The following is a 25,238-nucleotide window of genomic DNA, read 5'->3' as shown; positions in this document are numbered from 1 at the left end:
CATAAGCAGCATTGAAAACCATGTGAATTCTGTGATTCTACACAATGGCCTGTAATGAACAACACCTGCGCTTACCTAAATACAGCGCCGCTCCGAACAACAAAAAGAAGGGCATCAAGATTCCCCCAATAATAGATTACATTATGTATTTTATAATTGAATTTAGAAGTGCAAAAATAGTTAGAGCCTGGAATTTTCTCAAAAGTAACAGCCATACTAGAAATTACAGAACAGCCAACTGCTTGCAACCAGGGAGCCAAATTGCAGTCAAAACTCTTGGCAAGTGGCTTTTCTTGATTATTTCAGTAATTGAATATCTGTTAAGCATTGTGTGTAATTTTACTAGCAAAGTTTATTTATTTATTGTAGGCTGTCAGTATACCAGACATTATTGCACTCTTCTGGTTCCCAGTCTCAGCTGCCGCTGGAAAAAGAAAAAATATATTCCATTATTGATGGCCTTTTATTTCCATGAGTATAGTGAGAATTTTTTACCTAAACCATGCAAATTACCTTTCTCTACATAGAAGGGATTTTGTATTTACTAACAATACTGTTTAAAAAATTTCTACCTACATTTAACAGATCCTCTAATTGTGTAATTACACCCAGTCCTCCCACTGACACTGTAAAAGATCATTTTTTTAGAACTCATATTGGAGAAGAAACGGCTATTCTTATAAATGGGTGACTATATCATATATGAATGTGCCAAGTCTACTAGAGTAGCAGCCTTTCTAGCAGTTTACTTTTCAACTAAAATTGGCATGTGTGTGTATATGGGGGGGGGGGGGTGAGAAATTATTGACGGCAGGAACCCTCCTCTAGGACATTCTTATGCATATTTCTGGTTGGCTTGATGAGACAACCTCTTTGGGGTGCCCACACATTGCCGCTGCCACATGTAGAAAAAATCACACCCATATGAAGGCCAATAAAAGCCATTGTTCACTGCATGTGGAAGTGGTTTTGTCCACATACGGCAGGCTCAAAATATGAGTGTTCCATTTAGGGATGCACATTTGTTGACATGCAATGCTGGGGTCCTGGATTCAAATCCGACCACAGGCACTATCTGCATGGAATTGTATCTTGTCCCATTGTTTGCATGGGTTTCCTTAGGTTGCTCAGGTTACCTTCAACACTCCAAAAGCATACTGACACTGTAGATAAATGAGACTTTAAGCCTATATAGGGCTTGTCATCAGGATTTCAGGCATACATTTTTTTTTTTAATATTTATAGTCCTTTCCAATGCTGAAATAAAAGCCTATTTGTTAATATGTAAATGAATATCAAGTGCTTAGGGGCAGCAAGAGCCCAGGGTTAACCAGCCCATCTCTATTTATTTACCACCTCTTTGCTGCCTCGATTGACAGCCGGCACTGAGGTGGTGAATAAAAGGAGATGGGACAGCTAACCCTGAGCTTTTTCTGTTCTGGGCAATGCCCCCTGGGCACTTGAGCTTCATTTACATATAATAACAAAAAAGCTTCTATCTGGGTACCAAAAATGACTATGAAGATACATAAGGTATGCTTGAAATCTTAATTAGAATCCTTGTCTAGCCATGTACTTATGTTTAGCCCTGTTTACTTGCTAACAGGTCCGCTTGCTGATGGAGGGGCATAATAAACACATCCTGCAATAATGCCCACAATGATTAATGTACAGAAATCATACCGTATGTCAGTGGTTATTCTCCTAAAAATACACCGAAGAGGTTTCCTTTTAACACTCTGAAAGCTGCTAACTTGTCAACAAAACGCACCATGGGCACTGTTAGGAGGATATATTGAACCATTTAGTTTGGATTTATAGATTACCTGACTTAACTTGGAAGGGTTAAGATTTTTAAATAGAAGTAATTTACAAATATGTTTAACCTTAATAGTTTTTCCCCGGAGTACCCCTTTAAAGGGCTCTGTGTGTCTGTAGCATTTCACATCTACTGCTAATACCCATATAGTAGAGTGGAATTTCTCATTGAACAATTTATTTTGTATTCCATGATTACTCAATCAGTAAAGATAATGTATTACGTTTACCTGTTGTACAAATAACTAAATAAATAAATAAATAAATAAATATCTGAGCTCACTCAGGATAAGTTACAAGTATTTGGAGTAAAATTATTCAGGGTAGGAATAAGTATGGCACAAACTGTGTAATGTACCTGCATAGACAAATTGATACATTTAGTCAGCTAAATATGTCAATGTTAAAGTAAACCTAATGAAAACATAATAAGAATAGTAATTAATTGATTCATTAATTTTAATGCGGTAAATGTGGTGCAATTTTTTTTCAGATACCGTGTATTGATTTAATTGCACAATAACCCATATTTTATGCAAATCTAATAATCTCAGGCAGTACATACTTTATTATATCTAGTCTTCCAGGTGCAGAGACAATGATACATCTAACAGTCACACCTGGTGTCTAGAAAAACACGTGAAGTTATAAAACCTAATCGTCTTAGCTGTTGAGTGACTCTTGCTGAATAAAACAACAGTAGATGCTAAAAGAAGAAGTAACCAGTTCAACAAAGATTAAAAGCCAATACATTAATCCTCCAACATCTTAAGGTTAGAATTAAATGTACAAAAATCAATAAGATGGTTGTAGCTCTAAAAGTAGTTAGTCGCAATTACTTTAGATGCCAGTTTGTATTAACAAGTGCAAATTTTCAAGCAGATGAATATCCTATTAGTGAGTGGTGTTAGTCACGTCTCACGGCTCATGAAACAGTCGTTTAAAGAGGCCATGGTGCTATTATGAATCAATAGCATGTAGCATTAGCATTTTTCAGCTTTTTCAAATTTGGAATAATATTTTTTTTTATTTTGATCATTTATGTCAAAGATATATATATATATATATATCGTCCCTCCAATCAGAATTGATCTCCTCTCCAGGATTACTTGACGTGCTGTCATCTACATGTCACTTTTTTTCCACATATCCACTTCTACTATTGTTACACACTGTATGCATTTATTTTTTTATATAGTTTAATATATGCTTTTTTGTATTTGTAGTACTACTGTGTCTGTACTGATCCTTCTGTATTGTGAGTCCGTGAGTCATGACAATTTGCATACTGACCAGAAGCATATAATTAAAGGCGCATCACTGGAGTGTCTGGTGATTTTAGGCAAAATAAAATAAAGCACCTTGCAACATATTCCAACATCAGCTGGTTCCTTTTTTTCTACTGTGCACTCTTAAATGCATATTCTATAGACCAAAAACTCCATACATTTATAGTGAATGATGATGCTACTACGGTGACCCAGAGAAAGCATCACAGGTTGGTGCCATAGTCAGTCAAAGATTAAGTTGTTAGACACAAGGGCTTTTACTGCAACTCTTTCACGCCCTGTGGATTGGAGCTATGACAGGAAGATGCACAGACACTATGGATAATAAAAAAAATATCTCCAAAGGTGGCCCATGATAGTAAATGGGCCACCCATGGTGGCCAATGAAATGTAACATGGCCCTTTACTTTTGAAATTTCAAAAAATTAAATAGTCCTCCACAGAAAATGAAAGTACAGTCTCTTGCAAAGTTGCAGAGAAAACAATGACTTGAGTGTGGAGATTTTCCCTCTACGTGAAACAGGCTATGCCCTCTAGTCCTAGGTATGCTCGCTGTTCTCACTTGAAATGCATATACTTATAGTAGCTGAGTTGCAATGCGCTCTGCAAAATGCAGGTCTTCAAGCCCTATCTCAAGCTCTACAAGGTCCTAAATGTACTATGGGGCTATTAAACAGCTTTTCCTTCATGTCTCTGTATAATTAGATTTGGAACTCTGGGATGTGTTGTCCCAGCTTTGCAGGAGTATTGATACCATAAAAAGTCCCAGGTGGTGAGGCTAATGGAAGGTGGGGGTAAGGTGCTCATCACCTTTCCTTCCTTACTGTAAACTAGTCACTAACAGGATTTCCTCTCTCTAAAGAGAGGCTGGACCAGGGCGAATCCTCCCACTGGCTGGAATGTTCCTAATTATAATGTAATGTAGCATTGCAAGTGTATGGGCTACCTCTTTCACAGCCAAATATCAAAGGTAAATACCTAAAGACAACAGTGGATGGCAGAATAATTAAGTGGAATCACACACAACACAATCCAGAATCTGAAAAACACATTGACAATAAGGCAGATATCTGACAACCAATAATCTTGCCCTACAGAATCACATTGAGGGACACTGCACTTTTCCATTTTTGAAGTCTAGTGTTGCATTTAAAGAGTACCTATCACCAAACTAACTATGCTAAACTAACTCACACTATGTCCCCTAACTACGCCTAACACCCCCGCCCCTGCCCTTAAATTTTTTAAGAGGTTTAAAAAGCTCTATTTCTTACCAGTCTTCTTGCTCACACAGTGTGAGCTGCCAGCAGGAGGATGTTGGCGTGCCCCAGCAGACGTGATGTCACTGAAGCATGCTGGGGGGGACCGCTTCCGCCCTCACTTCATCTCTGCTGTGCTCCATGTCGGGAGATGATTAGCCTATGGCAGGCTGCTCTGAAGTCTCTGGGGTCTCTTCCTCCTCGTTTAGCATTTCACGTGCTTTACAGGGAGGAGTAGTATAGGATCAAGACCTGCCGTGCGAGTTGCGCTGCCTGCAGATGAAAAATACAAAATGGTGGGTGGCCATAATGTTATTATAAAAAAATCTGATTGCTGACCCAGCTGGCAGGCCATGTCAGGAGCACGCCGTGCTGTGCTGTGCTCGTCTCATGTCCCGGCTGCAGCATGAGATTTCAGACTCATGCCAGGCCAGCATGAGTCCGAAATCTATAAGAGACTTGCGGCTGGGACATGTAGGGAGACCCCTAGTGGTGGGTTTTTCTAACAGTAAATAAAACTTGAATATTTTTTTTTTTTTATTACATGCATTTAGGAAGTTGTTAGTCATACATTACTATACAATATATCAAAAGTTTTTTTCATGACAGGTACTCTTTAATCATTAACCTGTTGGGGACTCTTTAATCAGGTACTCTTTAATCATTAAGTCGTGTCCCGGTACTTAAGGACTGAGGGCGTACCTGTACACCCTCCGCATTTCCGAACACCGACGCTCACCGGGCAGTGATCGGAACAGGATGCCTGCTGAAATCATTCAGCAGGCATCTTGTGGCAATGCCTAGGGGGGACCCCCCCATAACAGCGATTGCCATGATTCACCATCAAATCACATTTTTCCGGGCAGATCGGGTCTCTGGTTGGGTCAGAGCCGGGGGGGGGGGGGGGGGAGGGAGTGGGACAAGGGGAAATGATCAGATTACCGGGCAGCATGGATGGATGGATGGCAGGCGGTGGCGGTAGCTCAGATGGCGGAGGAGGCTGCAGTGAAGATCTATGGTAAGTGATCTTCACTGTAGCCTTCTCGAAGTTACCTAACTCGGTGTTACCTCACCAGTGTGCCTACAGCTGTGGCAAAACCACAAATCCCAGCATGCACAGTCTGTCAGTGCATACTGGGAGTTGTAGTTTTGCAACAGCTGGAGGCATCCTCCTCACCCCCACCCCATGTGAATGTATAGGGTACATTCACACGGGTGGGGATTTACAGTGGGTTTCCTTCTACAAGTTTGAGCTGTGGCAAATTTTCTGCTGCAGCTTAAATTCCCAGTGGGAAATTAGCTGTGAAACCCCGCCTGTGTGAATGTACCCTAAAAACACTACATTATACTACACTAAATAAAGAGTTAAACACTACATATACACACACCCTTACACTGCCATCTCCCCTCCCAATAAAAAATGTCTCGTAAGGCAGTGTTTCCTAAATGGAGCCTCCAGCTGTTGCAAATCAACAACTCCCAGCATTGGTGGACATCCATTGACTGTCCTGGCATGCTTGGAGTTTTGCAACAGCTGGAAGCACCCTGTTTGGGAAACACTGCTGTTGGATATTTTTGGTGAAGGAGGTAAATGCCATGCTTGCATCAATGCTTCAAATGCGCATGGTGCTCTCTCACTCCAGAGCCCTGTCGTATTTGTTACAAATTTTGAGGGGCTCTTTCTACTTTTCCCCTTATGAAAAGGAAAAGTTGGGGTCTACAACAGCATGTTAGTGTAAAAAAATTAATTTTGTCACACTAAAGTGCTGGTGTTGCCCCATACTTTATATTTTCACAAGAGGTAAAAGGAGAGAAACAAAAAACAAAATTTGTAACACAATTTCTCCTGAGTACGGAAATACCCCATATGTGGACGTAAAGTGCTCTGCGGGCGCACAACAGGGCTCAGGAGTGAGAGCACACCATGTACATTTGAGGCCTAAATTGGTGATTTGCACAGGGGTGGCTGATTGTTACAGTGGTTCTGACATAAAAGCAAAAATGAAAACACCCACATGTGACCCCATTTTGGAAACTACACCCCTCATGGAATGTAACAAGGGGTACAGTAATCCTTAACACCCTACAAGTCTTTGACAAATTTTCATTAAATTTGGACGTGAAAATTTAAATTTTGATTTTTTTTTCTTCACTGAAATGCTGGAGTAACCCCACATTTTTCATTTTCACAAGGGGTATTAGATGAAAAAGGCCCCCCAAAATTAGTAACCCCATTTCTTCTGGAAAATACCCCATATGTGGATATAAAGTACTCTGCGGGTGCACTACAATGCTCAGAAGAGAAGGACCAACATTTGTTTTTTGTAGAGAGAATTTGGCTGGAATTGAAGGCCATGTGCACTTACAAAGCCCCCGTCCTGCCAGAACAGTGGATCACCCGACATGTGACCCCATTTCGGAAACTACACCCTTCATCAAAAGTAATAAGGGGTGTAGTGAGCATTTACACCCCACAGGTGTCTGACAGATTTTTTGAGCAGTCGTCCGTAAAAATGAAAAATAAAATGCTCATTACACCCTTTATTACATTCCGTTAGGGGTGTTGTTTCCAAAATGGGGTCACATGTGGGGGGAGGGGTCATCTGTTCTGGTAGCATGGAGGCTTTGTAAATGCACATGGCTCCAAACTTCCATTCCAACCAAATTCTCTCTTTACAAAAGCTCAATGGCGCTCCTTCTCTTCTGAGCATTGTAGTGTGCCTGCAGAGCACTTTACATCCACATATGGGGTATTTCCATGGTAGTACAAATTTTGGGGGGCTTTTTTTCCTATTACCCTTTGTGAAAATTAAAAATTTGGAGTGACACCAGCATTTTATTGAAAAACATTTGTCAAACACTTGTGGGGTGTTAAGGCTCACTGTACATCTTGTTATGTTCCTTGAGGGGTTTAGTTTCCCAAATAGTGTGCCATCTGTTTTTTTTTTTTTTTGGGGCTGTTAAGGCACCATGGGAGCTTCCTAAATGCGACATGCCCCCCAAAAACCATTTCAGCAATATTTGCTCTCCAAAAGCCCAATGTCGCTCCTTCCTTTCTGAACCCTCTAGTGCACCCACAGAACACTTAATATCCAGATATGAGGTATTTCCTTACTCGAGAGAAATGGGGTTACAAATTTTGTGGAGTATTTTCTCCTATTACACCTTGTGAAAATGAAAAATGTGTGGTACCATCAGCATTTTATTGTAAAAAATCAATTTTTTTATTTTCATGTCTCACTTTAACAAAAATTTGTCAATCACCTGTGTGGTATTAGGGCCCAATTTACCCCTTGTTACGTTCCTTGAGGGGGTGTAGTTTCCAGAATAGTGTGCCATGTGAGGGGTTTTTACTGTTCTGGCACCATGGGGGCTTCCTAAATGCGACATGCCCACCAAAAACCATGACAGCAAAATTCACTCTCCAAAATCCCATTGTTGCTCCTTCCCTTCTGAGGCCTCTAGTGCGCCCACAAAGCACTTTACATCCACATATGAGGTATTTCTTTACTCAAGAGAATTTTTTTTTAACAAATTTTGGGGGGCTTTTTCACCTCTTACCCATTGTAAAAATGAAAAAATTTATTAGGCTACAATAAAATGTTAGTGTAAAAATTTTGATTTTTAATTTTCTCCCTCACTTTGCTGTTATTCCTGTGAAACATTTAAAGTGTTAACAAACTTTATGAATGTCATTTTGAATACTTATAGGGGTGCAGTTTTCATAATGGAGTCCATTATAGGGGATTTCTAACATAAAGACCCTCAAATTCACTTCAAAACTGAACTGGTCCCTGAAAAATTCTAATTTTGAAATTTTGGTGAAAAATTGCTGCTATACTTTGAAGCCTTCTAATGTCTTCAAAAAGTAAAAACATGTCATGAATCAATATATAATTTATTTGGTATGTCTATTTTCAAAGTTTCAAAGTTAGAAAAAAAAAATAAAAAATTTTCCTGAAAGTTTAGCATTTTTCACCAAGGAATGTAACAAGTATTGACAAAAATTTACCACTAACATAAAGTAGAATATGTCATGAAAAAACAATCTTGGAATCAAATTTAAGTATAAGCATCCCAGAGTTATTAAGCCATAAAATGACAGAGGTCAGATTTGCAAAAAATGCTCCCGTCCTTAGGGTCAAATTGGGCTTCGTCCCCAAGGGGTTAATTTGATTATCTTATTGAGATACATTATTATTGTGCCATTTGAAGTTGTGGATTATGAAGTTTACTTATCAGTAATGTTAGGGCATTTTTGTTGCTTCTAGTAGAGGATAATGTAAGGGTGGCTGGAGAGTTAAAATTGGCTTACCATGTGCTTTAAAATCTCCCTTTCCGGTGCAAAACAAGTGGTAAACAAACACTTTCAAATTAACTGGTGGCAGAAAGTTAAACTGATTTGTAAATTAGTGTGAATTCGGGTAGAAAAACAGACATGGTGCACATCTACAATCTTGTATAATGATCTGATTGCTTCTCAGCATAATATCAAAAACTAACAGGTTGTTAGTATACATTTTTGATCAAAAAGTACAAGCCCACTCGCCACGTCAAGGCCACCTATCCAGAGTGGGTCCCTAACGTCCCTAGCATAAAATGGCACAGCACTGGGCGGCAACCACCACCGCCGCGACGCCAATGCCCACAGGGGGGAACAACCCACTGGCAGAGCAGCCCCAATGCCACTCAAACCAGTCTATGGGCCGCACCCTCCCGCAGACACGGCGCCACGGCAGCAACGGACACCGCACAGCACCACACCAGTGTGGCCACTGCCATGGCGCCGTGTCTGCGGGGGGGGGGTGTGGCCCATAGACTGGTTTGAGTGGCATTGGGGCCGCTCTGCCGGTGGGTCGTTCCCCCCCTGTGGGCATTGGTGTCGCGGCGGTGGTGGTCGCCGCTCGGTGCTGCGCCATTTTATGCTAGGGACGTTAGGGACCCACTCTAAATAGGTGGCCTTGACGTGGCGAGTGGGCTTGTACTTTTTGATCAAAAATGTATACTAACAACCTGTTAGTTTTTGATATTATGCTGAGAAGCAATCAGATCATTATACAAGATTGTAGATGTGCACCATGTCTGTTTTTCTACCCGAATTCACACTGTGATTTGTAAATTACTTCTATTTTAAAAGCTTAATCCTTCCAGTACTTATCAGCTGCTGTATGCTGCAGAGAAAATTGTGTAGTTCATTCCAGTCTGACCACAATGCTCTCTGCTGCCACCTCCCATAGCAAATTTTTCCTGCTCTGGACAGTTCCTGATACGGACAGAGGTGTCAGCAGAGAGCACTGTGGTCAGGCAGAAAAGAACTACACAATATCCACTGAAACATACAGCAGCTGATATGTACTGGAAGGATTAAGATTTGTAAATAGAAGTAATATACAAATTTGTTTAACTTTTTAACCCATTTAAATTGAAAACATTTGTTTTCCACCGGAGTACCCCTTTAAATAATACAATAGCAGCTACAGTATATCAGGAATACTCTGCCTTGTTCTAAGGAATTAATAACTTTATTCTCAACAAACAGTCAACTAATCCATTAATTCAATATCTCTTGACTGTGTCCTGACTCTACTCACAGTTGTATGGGCCCAGATATCTTAATGGAGTAAGGCAGTAATTCTGGGGGCACAATTTATGGCATTGGTGTTATCGCTCTGGTGGTTGCAGTTGCTGTCAACCTACTGTGCCTAGGTAGGCCTACATGTTTGTTTTCAGTTTAAGAGTAATGAATAACTATAGTAGAGACAAACCAGAGAGTAAGTTTTGAGATTCTATATATGAACTGTGGCCGACAAAGTACCCTATAACTTGAGATCCTTCCTATAATGCAAACAGACATTTTGATGCCGTGATCCATATTATTCCAGTTTTAATAGGTATATTTTCAGTAAAATAGTACAAAAAAAAGTCAGTGTCATGGGCACTACGGGACCAAAATTTGCAAATAACCTTTACTATTTTAATGACCCAAGACATAATCCAGAGCATAATTTACTTAAACTTTTCCATTTGATTTATCATAGCTCTAATTGTAACATATTTTGCCCCATATGACCTGATCTCATTAAATTAAATTCTCTCAAAATAGATCATCTTATAAATGTTTTATAGGCTTAGTTTCACTGTATTTATCAGAAATGGTTGTCATTTCCAATAAGTATTTAATGCTGCCACACTGACATGTTTGACAGTATTCCAGAGAATTTATAGCACGTTGTAGTGATTAAAATTTAAGAAACTGTTAGCATCTGTGCTGTTCATTCAAATATTGAAACGCTGAGGCTTCACATGTATCCAGTGTGACCATCAATAATTCAGAGAAATGTATTCCTGAGATTTTTCTGTTATAAAGCAATTATGAAGTATAGTAAGTGACATATATAATAATACAATTTGAGATTACTGTATCTTGCTGTAAACACAGTTATAAATATAAAAACATGAATAATTCACATGGCCTTCATTGTTTGTATGAGAAACCGAAGGGTTTACAAATTGTTATCTTGTGTTTGTTTAGACTTCATGACATTTGATTTACACCTGTAGGCAGTCTCACTTTTAATTCAATGAAAGTATGGTTCATAATAAGATCTTAATAGAGACTTTCATCTTAAATGTTATCACTAATATCTGATTCAGATATGGGGTATATGATCAAAATACTACATATCCTATTCCGTAATATATATGTAGGTTCAGATTTGAATCTTCACAGTAGCTATACTTCAAATATGTGTATTAACCTATAGGAATGTACGCCTCATAGCCTGCAGTTCCCATTGAGCCTTTGCCTAAAGTGCCATGTTAATTACATAAAAAGCAGAGACTCCTGTTTTTGTTTGAAAGGAGTCCCTGCTACTCTACAATAAACAGTGATGTGCTATGCATCACTGAGTACTCTAAAGGGAAATAGAGGTAAGTGGAGATGCTGTCCTGGGTGCCCAGCGAACATAGGTTCAAATTCAAATTGGGGTTGATATCAAAATAAATCCAAAATAAGCCTGAGTCAACCAAAACTTCTTGCAATGGCCGGGCTAACTGGTACTCTGACGTCAGCATTTTTGGCAGCAGCGCTGCCCAGCTCATCAATATTCCTCCCCTCCATCTGCCTCTCCCTCTTCTCCCCACTTTGTAATGAAGAGGGAGAGGCGGAGGGAGGGGAGGAATATTGATGAGCTGGGCGGTGCTGCGGCCTAAAATGCTGCCGTCAGAGTGGGAGTTAACCCAGCTGGGGCATGTTAGCACCTAATTAGCATGTTCCAAAAGTAGAAGATTACAGCGGAACGGCACAGAGGATCCAGGCACGGTAAGCATCAAACTGATCAGCGTCCCCCGCCTTACCAGCCAGTACCACTGGGGGAGGAACAAGATGACAGTTTTCCTTCAAAGACAAGACTGCGGTAAGATCTTACACACAAGATAATGCTTTAGAAAAAGGACACATTATATTTATAATACCCATCACTATTGTGTAATCTCTGATACCTTGGTAAATTTCAAGAATATCTTGTTCATTATTTTAATAATTTTTGTTTTGCAGTGGACTTCCTCTGCCAACAGTTCATGGTGCAAACCTGGTAAATTCAAGTGGGGGTTCTGGAAGTTCCAGTGAATCTGAAACCAGCTCTGAATCAGATTCTGATAGCGAGAGCAGCTCCAGTGACAGTGAATGTAACGAAGAAAGCTATAATGTAATTCCAGAGGTAAGGTTATATAAGGTTATGGAAGTTGTTATTGTGGCTATATGTGTATTCATTATTGACTGTGCACATGGTTATTTGTAGTGCTGAAGGAACCCCTAAATGGGAAATGCAATTAATAACTAGTTTGTAAGGGTCCATACATTTTCAGAGAATGGGGATCCTACTACCTGAATTGGTTATTTCTGTAGCTCCTATAGGTTACTGTCCAACGCCATTGCTTATTCTCTGTGTTTCTATGTTTTTCAGTTTAAGGCTATGTCACAAACAGTTCTTTAAACTTAATTTTAAACCTTATTTTCAGCCGCTTTTGTGTTTGCTCGGCTTTTTAGTTTTTTGTCCTTTTTTCATCTCATAATAAATAAGGCTAAACACTGTGGAAACATATCTGGGGATGAGCGAATTGAATCTGACGAATACAAATTTGTTACAAATTTCAGGAAAAATTTGATTCACAATGAATGCGAATATCGCCGTGGTTTGATCGTGCAAATCTCTTCACTTAACTCCATTAAGTGTGGTCCAGGCTCCAGGGCATCTAAAATGGCAGATCCACATGTGCGGACATGGGGCAAGAAATCCTGCGAAGGCGGGAACAAGGGTTGGCGGGATGACCCTGAATCACATGCAGCATGCAGCCTATCAGCAGCTAGCCACCCCTGTGATGTCATAGCCCTATAAAATCGGCAGCCATCTTGCGGCCAGTCACTTCAGGCTTTTATTGCAGAGAGAGAGTGAGAGAGGGACATAGAGCAGTATGTTGCACAGAAAATCTTTTTTACAGCAGCGATTCACCTCAAGCCCAAATCCAGTCTAGAAGCATTGATATGGAAGGGAGTGAGATTGAGAGAGAAAGTGCAATATTGGGTGTATTACACAGCGACTGTGTGCTGCAGCACTGGTGTGTACAACAACTAAAAAGCTAATAGTAGCCAGCCAGTTAGGGTGAGCAGAGCACTAAAAGCATATTGTCCTCTATTAAGTGCAACCTATGCGTACATCTAAGTAAAAATATTTCACCCCCAATGTCTGATGCATCAGAGTAGATTTACCACATTGCCACACCAACACTTCACAAATATGTATGTGCCAAACAGATTTAAAGGGGTACTCCGGTGCTTACACATCTTATCCCCTATCCAAAGGATAGGGGATAAGATGCCTGATCGCGGGAGTCCCGCAGCTGGGGATCCCCGTGATCATGCACACGGCACCCCGTTTGTAATCAGTCCCCAGAGCGTGTTCGCTCCGGGACTGATTACGGTCGACCGCCGGGCCGGCGGCGTGTGACGTCACGCCCCCGCCCACGTGTGACGTCACGCTCCGCCCCTCAATGCAAGCCTACGGGAGGGGGCGTGATAGCTAACACGTTCCGGGGACTGATTACAAACGGGGTGCCACGTGCATGATCACGGGCGTCCCCAGCTGCGGGACTCCCGCGATCAGGCATCTTATCCCCTATCCTTTGGATAGGGGATAAGATGTGTAAGCACCGGAGTACCCCTTTAAGGTGCTGCTTCCCAGTTACAAACTTTCCTCCGCATCATACCTTTTATCCCGCTCTTTCGTCTCCGGGTACTGGCATTGCCACCCACCACACCACTCTGTCACCGGGTCACTTTCAGGACTCCTGATGCTGATGCTGCTGCTGCCACCTCCAGGATATCTCATTTGGCCATTCGGATAGTGCAAAACATTCAGTTACGGACATTCCTCCGCATCAGACCACAAGTAGGTATTTTGGATATGCATTACGCAGAACTTAACTTTTGATAATATTCTTAGGATAAAAATAAAATAGATATACCCCCCAAAAAATTGAAATCAAACAAAAGGAAAGGTGTGCAAAAAAAAAAACACCACGTGCCACCTACACCACCAAGTATTGGTGTGATGCAAAGACCTCTAAAAGGAGGAAGGGAGTAACGTATAGTCTATTGAAACCGTATGGGGGTAAAAACTTCCCCTGTAAGGCCCTACTCTCACATTATTAATTCCCTTCTTGGCAAGTGTTACTCACCCTAAAAAGTGCAGCCCCACACAGGAACATCTCCCTATTTCCCCGTACAAACACTGCCATTTCCCAGGGTTTATAGGTGGAAATAGAGAGAGTTTCCTGTGTGGGGCCGCCCTTTTTATGGTAAGCAACACTTGCCAAGAAGGGAAGTAATAACGCGAAAGTAGGGCCTTACAGCGGAAGTTTTTACCCCACCTACTACAATGGACAATATGTTGTTCCCTTCCACCTTTTCGAAGAAAGTGTTACCTGTCTTAAAAAGGGCGGCCCCACACAGGAACCTCTCCCTATTTCTGGCTACAAACATTGCCATTTCCCAGGGTTTTTAGGTGGAAATAGGGAGAGGTTCCTGTGTGGGGCCACCTTTTTAGGGCAAGTAACACTTACCAAGAAGGGAATTAATAATGCGAGAGTAAGAACTTACAGGCAAAGTTTTTACCCCCACCGGTTACAATGGACCATATATTGTTACCTTCCACCGTTTAGAGGTCTCTGCATCACATCAATACTTGGTGGTGTAAGTGGCACATGGTGTTTGTTGCACACCTTTCCTTTTGTTTGATTTAAAAAAAAAATGTGTGGTCCATATATTTTATCCTAAGCATATTATTAAAAGTTAAGTTTAACGTAATGAAAATCCTCAATACTTACTTGTGCACACTAACACTTTTACAAAAGAGACCGTTTTCCTCTGCTAACCTGCCTCAGCTACTATTTTGATCCTGCCACCCGCCTGATGCCAAGTTTTTCTTTTTTTCACCCACCTTCGTCACCAGGTACTGGTATTACCACCCACCGCACCACTTTTACCGGGTCACTTTCAGCACTCCTGATGATGCTGCTGCAACCACCAGGCCCTCTCATTCTGTCACCCTATGTTCTCCTCATGCTGATGCCAGCTCCAGGCTGTCTCATTCTGCCACTATATGGTCTCCTCATGCTTCTGCCACCTCCTGGCTGTGTCATTCAGCCACTATATGGTCTCCTCATGCTGCCGCCAACTCCCGGCTTTATCATTCAGCCACTATATGGTCTTGTCATGCTGCCGCCAACTCTACGCTGTGTCATTCAGCCCCTATATGGTCTCCTCATGCTGCCGCCACCTCCACGCTGTGTCATTCAGGCACTATATGGTCTCCTCATGCTGCCTCCACCTCAATGCTGTGTCGTTCAGCCACGATTTGGTCTCCTCATGCTGCCGCCACCTCCACGCTGTGTCATTCAGCCACTATTTGGTCTCTTCATACTGATGCCACTTCCAGGCTCTGTCATTGTGCCTCTCTGCGACAGTGATTCTAATATTGACGCCTCTGATCTACATGTCATACTGAATAACAGTATTATGGCACTAACCCAGCACACACCCTATGCATGTTACAGCAAGGAAAAGTTTTCTACACCCCTATTGAGGCTCTCTGTAGGCCAGAAATAGCCATTTTTATTAGAGATTCTTGCAAATAAATTCGGACTGAAACTAAATTTTGGGGGGAAATTCTGCAAATTGGCCGAATAGAATTTTTCAAAAAATGTACATAGTTACATAGTTACATAGTTAGTATGGTTGAAAAAAGACATACGTCCATCAAGTCCAACCAGGGGATTGAAGGGAAGGATGTAAGGGGATAAGTGAAAGGGATGTAGTTTTATAATTCTGCATAAGCTTTAATGTTATTTTGTTCCAGGAATGTATCTAACCCTGTTTTAAAGCTGTTAATTGTTCCTGCTGTGACCAGTTCCTGAGGTAGACCGTTCCATAAATTCACAGTCCTCACGGTAAAGAAGGCGTGCCGCCCCTTTAGACTAAACCTTTTCTTCTCCAGACGGAGGGAGTGCCCCCTCGTCCTTTGGGGGGGTTTAACCTGGAACAGTTTTTCTCCATATTTTTTGTATGGGCCATTAATATACTTATATACGTTTATCATATCCCCCCTTAAACGTCTCTTCTCAAGACTAAACAATTGTAACTCCTTTAATCGCTCCTCATAGCTAAGATGTTCCATGCCCCATATTAGTTTGGTCGCGCGTCTCTGCACCCTTTCCAACTCTGCAGTGTCCCTTTTATGAACAGGCGACCAAAACTGAACAGCATATTCCAGGTGAGGCCGTACCAATGCTTTATAAAGGGGGAGTATTATGCCCCTGTCCCTTGAGTCCATGCCTCTTTTGATACATGACAATATCCTGCTGGCTTTGGAAGCAGCAGCCTGACATTGCATGCTATTCTGTAGTCTGTGATCTACAAGTACACCCAGATCCTTCTCTACCAGTGACTCTGCCAGTTTAATCCCCCCTAAGACATACGACGCATGCAGGTTATTAGTACCCAGATGCATAACTTTACATTTATCCACATTGAACCTCATTTGCCAAGTGGATGCCCAGACACTTAGTCTATCCAAGTCATCTTGTAACTTATGCACATCCTCTATAGACTGTACCGTGCTACAAAGCTTGGTGTCATCTGCAAAGATAGAAACAGAGCTGTTAATACCATCCTCTATATCATTGATAAATAAATTAAACAGCAGCGGGCCCAGTACTGAACCTTGGGGTACACCACTAATAACCGGGGACCAATCAGAGTACGAATCATTTACCACCACTCTCTGGGTACGATCCATGAGCCAGTGTTCAATCCAGTTACAAACTAAAGTTTCCAAGCCCAAGGACCTTAACTTACCTGTCAGACGTCTGTGAGGGACAGTATCAAACGCTTTGGCAAAATCCAGAAACACTATATCCACAGCCATTCCTCTGTCAAGGCTTCTACTCACCTCTTCATAAAAGCAAATTAGATTGGTTTGACAACTTCTATCCTTAGTAAACCCATGCTGGCTATCACTTATAATACTATTATCCCCTATGTATTCCTGTATGTAATCCCTTATAAGTCCTTCAAACAATTTACCCACAATGCACGTTAGACTTACCGGTCTATAATTGCCTGGCGAAGACCTAGAGCCCTTCTTGAAGATTGGTACCACATTAGCCTTGCGCCAGTCCCTTGGCACAATACCAGACACCAGAGAATCTCTAAATATCATGAACAAGGGTACAGATATTACTGGACTTACCTCTCTAAGAACTCTTGGGTGTAGTCCATCCGGCCCTGGAGATTTGCTTACATTTACTTTACTTAACTTACCTTGTACCATCTCTACATTAAGCCAGTTCAGTACATTATATGATGTGTTACCAGCACTGACCTGGCCAATGTCAGCTCCTTCTTCCATAGTATATACAGAACTAAAGAACCCATTCAGTAGCTCCGCCTTCTCTTGATCGCCCGTGACAACCTCCCCATTATCATTATTAAGGGGTCCTACATGCTCTGTCCTTGGTTTTTTTGTATTTATATATCTAAAAAAATATTTAGGATTAGTTTTGCTTTCTTCGGCCACCTGTCTCTCATTTTGAATTTTTGCTGTTTTTATTACATTTTTACAGATTTTATTAAGCTCCTTGTACTGTTTAAATGTTATAGCTGACCCATCAGATTTGTATTTTTTGAAGGCTATTTTTTTGTTGTTTATTGCTCTTTTAACCTCATTTGTCAGCCATGTAGGATTTAGTTTTAATCGTTTATATTTGTTCCCCTTTGGTATATATTTAGCTGTATAGTTATTTAGAGTTGATTTAAAGATGTCCCATTTACCTTCTGTATCAGTATTTGACAACACCTCCCCCCAGTCTATGTCCTGTAGTGCAGCCCTCAACCCAGGGAAGTTTGCCTTTTTAAAGTTATATGTTTTTGCTTTCCCCGTCTGTCTTTGTTTTCTACATTTTAAGTCAAAAGTAACTATATTGTGGTCGCTATTACCAAGGTTTTCCCGCACAGTTACATTACCAACCAGCTCTGCGTTGTTGGAAATGATCAGATCCAACAAGGCATCACTTCTTGTTGGGTCCTCCACAAACTGGCCCATAAAATTATCCTGCAATAAATTTAGGAATTTTCTCCCCTTTGTAGTTTTAGCCAACCCCCGGCCCCAATCTATATCTGGATAGTTAAAATCTCCCATTATTACCACTGTACCTGCCCGGGCGGCCCTCTCTATTTGTTTATACAGCCGACCTTCTATCTCTTCAGTGATATTAGGGGGTCTGTAGATTACACCAAATATTATTTTTTCAGTATTTCCCTCCTTTTGTAATTCTACCCACAATGATTCCACATCCTCAGAATCATCACACACTATGGCATCGTTCACATTGACTTTCATACCACTTCTTACATACAGACAGACTCCACCACCTTTTCTGTTCATTCTATCCTTGCGAAACAATGTAAACCCCTGCAGATTGACAGCCCAGTCATGCGAGGAGTCCAGCCATGTCTCAGTGACCCCAACTATATCAATATGTTCCTCCAGTATCAAGGCCTCAAGCTCCCCCATTTTATTTGCTAGGCTTCTGGCATTTGTGAACATACACTTTACATTTCCATTAAGTTTTACACATGTAGTCTCACTAATGGGATTTTCAGAGTTATTGGGGTTAATGTCATTTTTTGAGTTATAAGGGCTAATTGTACTATTTAAGTTATTGGGGCTAATGGGATTTTTTGAGTTATTGGGTCTAACGTTATTATTTAAGTTATTGGGGCTAATGGGATTTTTTGCGTTATTGCGTCTAACGTTGTTATTTAAGTTATTGGGGCTAACGGTATTTTTTGAGTTAATGGGGCTTATTGTAGTTATTGAGTTATTGGGGCTAATGGAATTTTTTGAATTATTGGGATTACAATTTTTCGGGCTACATTTATTTTTACAGCTGGTTTGTAACGCATGAATCTCCTTATCCACTGCTCTTAACCTCCCCCCACAGGACTCCTCTCCACCCGCCATTATGTCCTGACCCCTCTCTAACCTATCCATCCCACTGTCTGCTTTCTTTGCTTTATTATCCTCCCCCCACTCATCTCTAAACATAGCCTTACTTTTTGTAAAGCATTTAAAGCACATAGGCCCAGGATTATCAAACTTTGTGAGAGAAAAAAATTGAGTGATTTTCCCACAGCAACCAATCACAGCTCAGCTTTCACTTTACCAGAGCTCGTTAGCTGAGGTGTGATTGGTTGCTGTGGGAAAATCTCTCCATTTATTCTCTCACAAAGTTTGATAAGTCTGGGCCAAGAAGCTTACTCACTACATTTTTCGGGCTGGGAGTTCTCCCACACATCCTGGAAATGTACTGTCATGAGCAGAAGTGCATACTGTACAGTAATGCATTGCTCAATACATTCACCTTTTCAGTAAATAAGAAGTGATGTATACAATTATGTATTCATCTCTACTTGGTACATACAAATGCAGGGAGTCCTGCAAGAAATTGTAGTCCCTGCTCCTATTTTATAGTATGCCAAGGAAAAAGAATAATGCTTGAATAGTGCTTTATTCAGCATGTTTGCTTGATTTCCCCTGACAGGAAGTTGTGTATGTGTAGTACTGGTGTTGTCTCAGCAGCCCCTCCCAAAGCATCCCCCCCTTCCCCACACCTTGTCTCATCTTTCTTTCCTGAGATAACACATCATTCTCTGCTATCTTTGAAGGCTTGGATGGATCTTGTCATTGAGCTCAAGTCTGCACAGTTTACCCACTCCTCATGCCTCAGTCAATATCAATGCTGACAAGCATATAGTGAGCTGACATTTGCTTTTTTTCCAATTTCAGTACATAAATAATCTTAATGTTTTGTACATTTTATGGTAAAACGAAGGGTGTCTTTACAAAGCACAATTGCTCCTACAAAGAACAAGCCCTCATGTGGCTCTGTATATATAAAAATAAAGAGTTATAGCTAGGGGTTACAAATTTGCCACAAATAATTGATGGTGGAAGGGGTTAATTATTAAAAATAAAATGATGGTGACATTCTTTAAGTATAGTTCTTTGCTTACGGTATAAAAACAATGAAAGTTATGTGTGCCTAGTATTTAACAGAGATTATGATAAATAAACATTATAAAAAAATGTATCATTTGATGAGATTTTTTTAGCATTTTTGTTTTGTTAGATTTCTCTGGGGCAATACTTTAAATTAACTAAAGCATCTAATGTTCTCGCTAATTGGCTGTTTCTATAAATAAACTAGTATGTTTTGTGAGAAAGATTAATTTTATATTAAGTATTATTTATATACATTCCTCTTTTAAAACTGAAATATTATCTTGCTTTTTCTGTACAGCCAGAACCACCGTCTACAAACAAATGGCAGCTGGATAAGTGGTTAAATAAAGTCAATCCACATAATAAAACAATAATCAACAACCAAAATGATGTGCATTCAGATAACAATTCTGAGCCTCAAAATAACCAACAGATTGAGGAAGAAAACAAAAGAGAACTCAATAGTGCTAGCTCTCAGTCAGACTCCCTTCCAAAAGATAGAGAGCTCTTGAGTCCAGTTAGAGAGAAAAATAAACCTAGGGTACCCCAAAAACCTCCAGAGTCAAAACCCTCAAAACAAAAGTCACCAGCTCATAATGAAACCACTCCACAAAGAGCTGTAGCTAAGAAACAACCAAAAAAGGTTGAAAGAACATCAAGTGCCGAGGACTACTCTTGGAATAAACCAAACCCCACCAGCAGCACTCCCAAAGAAAAAGATGTACGAGAAAACCAAGAGCCACCAAAAGCAAGGACAAAAGCCACTGTTGCTAAAACTGCTCCAAGAAAGGAACAAAGGACTTGCACAAGTAGCGCATCAGAGAAAAAGAAAGCAAGAGGGGCAAATAAAATAGTCCCCAAATCTAGGGAATTTATTGAAACTGATTCAGCATCAGATTCGAACACTGACCAGGAAGAAGTCCTTCAGTTCAAGGTATCAAAGACATGCACTGGTCCTCCAAAAACGATTAAATCAAAAGACTGTAGCAGCAGCAACATTTTAAGTGTCAGCAGCCTAACCAGCAATAGCAGCAGCATATCCCTTGATCCAACACATAATGACCTGGAGGAACCATTTTCTCCCCTTCCTGTGGTTCAAAATGAACTTCTATCACCCCTGAGGGAATTCGAAGAGGTTAAGTCTTTATGGGTGAAAATAGACCTCAGTCTGCTTTCTAGAATACCAGGTCAAGAGACTTTTGAGAATGAGGTCTTAAAGAATGAAATTAGAGACCAAGGTTTCAAACACAAGCCTCAAACACCAGCCGCATCCACTGAGAAAAGCTCCACAAAATCCAGAAGGAAGCACAAGGTGAGATGTGATGGGATATTTGCAGTTCATTTGCACTGTTTGGTTATTTTAGTTTATGACCCTGCTGTCTATTATTATATTGACATACATTGAACCAAATTTATTTTTTTAACTAAGTAGGTGAACATTTTGTGCTGATTTATTTTTCAATATATTTTTATAACAGACAGAGCTCCATATTTTCAATATAGAGCATCAAATCCACTGTACAGACATGTAGTTAAATATTAATAATATAGTTCCACAAAGCCTTCAGATGCCAATAGGGGAGCTCAGTGACCCACTGAATACTGTGTTTACAGTGCACATATATATACAGTTTACAGTCAGGTCCCCCTAGTTGCTGCATTTATATTTATGTCAGTGCAATATATTTAAGTTGTGTATCAGAAAAACAGACCACTTCAAAGGATAACTCCTAGATGAAGAAACTTATCCCCTATTCTAAGGATAGGGGATAAGTGTCAGATCATGGGGGGTCACGCTGGGACCCCCCGCAATCTCCCGCACGGTGCCCTGGCTCTCTGCATGAATGGGGCGTGTTGACCAACCGAAGCTGTGGCTGACATGCCCCTTCCATGCAGCTCTATAGGAGAGCTGGAGTAGTGCTCTGCGTTATCTCCAGCTCTGCCATAGAGCTGCATGGAGGGGGCATGTCAGCCACAGCTTCATGCTGTGGTCAAAATGGCTCCTTTCATGCAGAGAGCTGGTTCACTGCCTGGAAGATTGTGGGGGGTCCTAGTGGTCGGACCCCCTGCAATCTGACACTCATCCCCTATCCTTAGGACAAGGTGTAAGTTGTTACAACCTGGAATTCTTCTTTAAACCTAAAAATAACAGAATGCTAAAAGATGAAGATTTACATTCATATAAGAGGGATACAAAAACAAAATAATAATTGTATTGGCAGCTTTATTTTCTGAGAACAAATTTGTAATGTTATCTCCTACATAATGGTGGTTGAAGTGTGAAAAAAATGGTATGGTAAATTATTGGGCTCATTTGGTGTAAAAATTATACTGTTCCTTCAAAATATTAAAGAAAACAAACAGCAAACACAAAGCGATCCCATGTGAAGAATTCTCTGTGAAGGTAAGTGGAGTATAGATACAAATACATATACAGAATAGATACAAATGTGCTATTATACATACTTGTATAATATCACACAAAGGTTCACACGGCTGTGTTGCTGCTCCTCCCCACACCCTCCAGGCGTAAAGATAATGGAAACAGCCGCTAACATTTCTTCTTTGGGTAAAGATGGGTGCTGCCCTAAGGGCAGCACCCATCTTTCCCTGATGAGGAAGTGTTGGTGGCTATTTCCATTGTCCAAAATATTCAAAGCAGCAATTTCATAATACTTTTTAATCAACTTAGACATAGTAAAGGCTCAGATTTAGGAATAAGTAAAGGCGCATGATCCATAAATAGTGCAATGTGTCCATAACAATCCAGTAGTTTTATGACTGTCTATAGTTTTTAATGGCAACCTTTAACATGTGATTCTCACAAGACTCCAAGCATGTCCTAAGAGCTGGTAAGAAGTGTAGTTTTATGACAGCTACACAGCCACAGGTTAGGCTGGGTTCACAAATATCAGGCGTCCGGCATAGTTTCCCTCCGGTGCACGGAAACTGATGCTAGAACTGATTCCATTCATTTGAATGGGACAGTTCACAATCATCCAGTGTCTCAATTTTGACACCGGATGGTTAGACAGACCGGAGGACACCAGGAGGGGAACACAGCTTACCGCATTCCCCTGTCCGCTGTGCAGAAACAATGGACGCCAGATGCCATACAACTGATGACAACTTGTTATCAGTTGTGGCATTAGTTGCATCGAGATCTAGGCTGAGTTCACCTATGCCGGATGTCGGACATATGTGAACCCAGCCTTAGAGACCGCTGCTTTCTGGTCTACAATTTTTAGTTAATAAATTGGCAATAAATGATAATATTTTAGGAGACTTTTTCCACATTTCTGAACATTTGCTTAGGTAAATACTTACATTGTTGTTAATGCATTGTGAATTCAGTATTTATTAACATATTGTCATCAATAAATACAGTATAAGTGAAAATAAAAGAAAAACATTCTAGGTTAAAAAAAAATATTGATCTTATTGTCTGATAATTCCTGAACCAAGGTAAGGAGGTTGTCCAGGATTAGAGAAATGCTGCTTTTTTCTTTTAAAAAAAACAGCACCGCTGCTGTCCACAGGTTGTGTGTAATACTGCAGCTCAGTCCATTCACTTCCATGGAGTTGAGCTTCAATACCAAAAACTATCTGTGGACAGAATTGGTGTTGTTTTTGCAAGAAAGAAGCTTCAATTTTTGTATTCCTGGATTGCCTCTTTAAACTGGAAACATTATCATTTGTACTGTAGTTACTAAGAAGAAATAAAATAAGCACATAAGCTAAGTTCACACTGTGTAATTTTATTTTACTTTTGAAAGTATTTTCATTCATAATTGGCAATAAAAAAGGTTTCTAAAAAATGTGACTTGTTTTTTGCCCATTATAAATGAAAATGCATTCGTAAAATAAAATTTGCCAGGAAATTTTATGCAGTGTGAACGTAGCCTTATCCCATCTCCGCTGAAAATAATGGACAATATAATTGTACATAAAAAGAAGACTAAGCTGCACTTCAAATGAGTTCTTTGTTTTAGTATAAAACATGATGGTAATGATGAGTATAGGGGAGTGAAACTGTCTACTGTAACCTTAATGTACAGCGGAGTCATTAGTTCAATGTACTCCTAAGTGACTGTTCCTGCAGGTCTCAATGCTGGTGTTGACAGTATTCTTGTGCCCCCGAACAGTGTGTTTCCAGTAGATTATATAGATGTTATGTGTTTCATTACATGGCTCATAAGGAAGTGAGCTGACCTACATACACCAAAAGAAGGTCAAAACTGTTGAAGAGACTCATTAAACCCCATTAGTTAAATGGAATATGTTCTTCATCCACTCTACTGTAGCACAGTGAGATATCTCTTAAACCCATGACCCACTGAAAACTAAATTACAGTACTTCTGTACTTGCAATGTGAAAGTTATTATTTTGTCTAAATTCTGAACAACACCTTACTAATATGTGACTACGGTGGAATATTGAGGCCATTGCTATGGAATCACGCTTTCTGAAAGAGAATGATGCAAGCAGACCTGTCTTGAGAAGTATAATAGTTTCACAACATCTCCAGGTCATAGGTAACCTAAACCCATAGGAGAATTTTATACTAATCCTCTCTTATATGTTTAATAAACTCTGTAGATAATATACTGGCAGACCTGCTAAAAAAATGTATAGTTCTAGAATTGGCCCCTAAATAGTAAAAATGGCACTTTTAAACATCTATTTTGAAGGATTCGAATTGATGTGACTTCAAGCAGTCATAAAAAGAGGCTCAGATTTATATCTACAAATACATTGGCACCATTATTGGTGTAAATGTTCTCCAGCCTCACAGAATTATCAGATTCATATAATATATTGTGTAAATAATTTGATAAATTTAGGAACATCAGATACTATATTCATTTGTAGTGCCACGGGGGCAATTTAAACTAAGGGTAAACATTCACATATTCTTCAGTATTTCTTCTATAAGACACATACACAGCTTGACTATTATACAAGAACATCTGAATTAATAGATTTTATTTAGGACAAGCATTTATCCCTTTTGGAAATGTTAAGATTTATGTACACAGATTAGATAGATAGATAAATAGATAGATATAGAGATAAATAGATAGATAGATATATAGTATCTTTGACATGGGTCAATAAAGCACTTTTGTGTTTTACCTTCAACTCCTTGGGTGTGCTGCTGGACATTTGTATCTAGATAGCTGGATAACTATTGATATATATGGATAGATAGATATGGATAGATAGATAGATATATGATAGATAGATATAT

General features: G+C 40.1%; 1 protein-coding gene across 1 annotated transcript in view; it reads left to right on the top strand.

Moving 5' to 3' along the window:
- AFF2 (ALF transcription elongation factor 2) overlaps positions 1–25,238 on the top strand; it is a 674,912-nt gene that overhangs the window by 578,048 nt on the left and 71,626 nt on the right. Inside the window, exons 10-11 of the mRNA XM_056540361.1 lie at positions 11,922–12,084; positions 20,285–21,298. Of these exons, the coding sequence (XP_056396336.1) occupies positions 11,922–12,084; positions 20,285–21,298 (1,177 nt within the window). The remainder of the gene's footprint in view (positions 1–11,921; positions 12,085–20,284; positions 21,299–25,238) is intronic.

This window comes from Hyla sarda, chromosome 9 (genome assembly GCF_029499605.1).
Source record: "Hyla sarda isolate aHylSar1 chromosome 9, aHylSar1.hap1, whole genome shotgun sequence".
NCBI classification, from domain to species: Eukaryota; Metazoa; Chordata; class Amphibia; order Anura; family Hylidae; genus Hyla; species Hyla sarda.
Note: the sequence above shows the minus strand (reverse complement) of the source record. Positions and strands in the feature narration are given on the sequence as shown.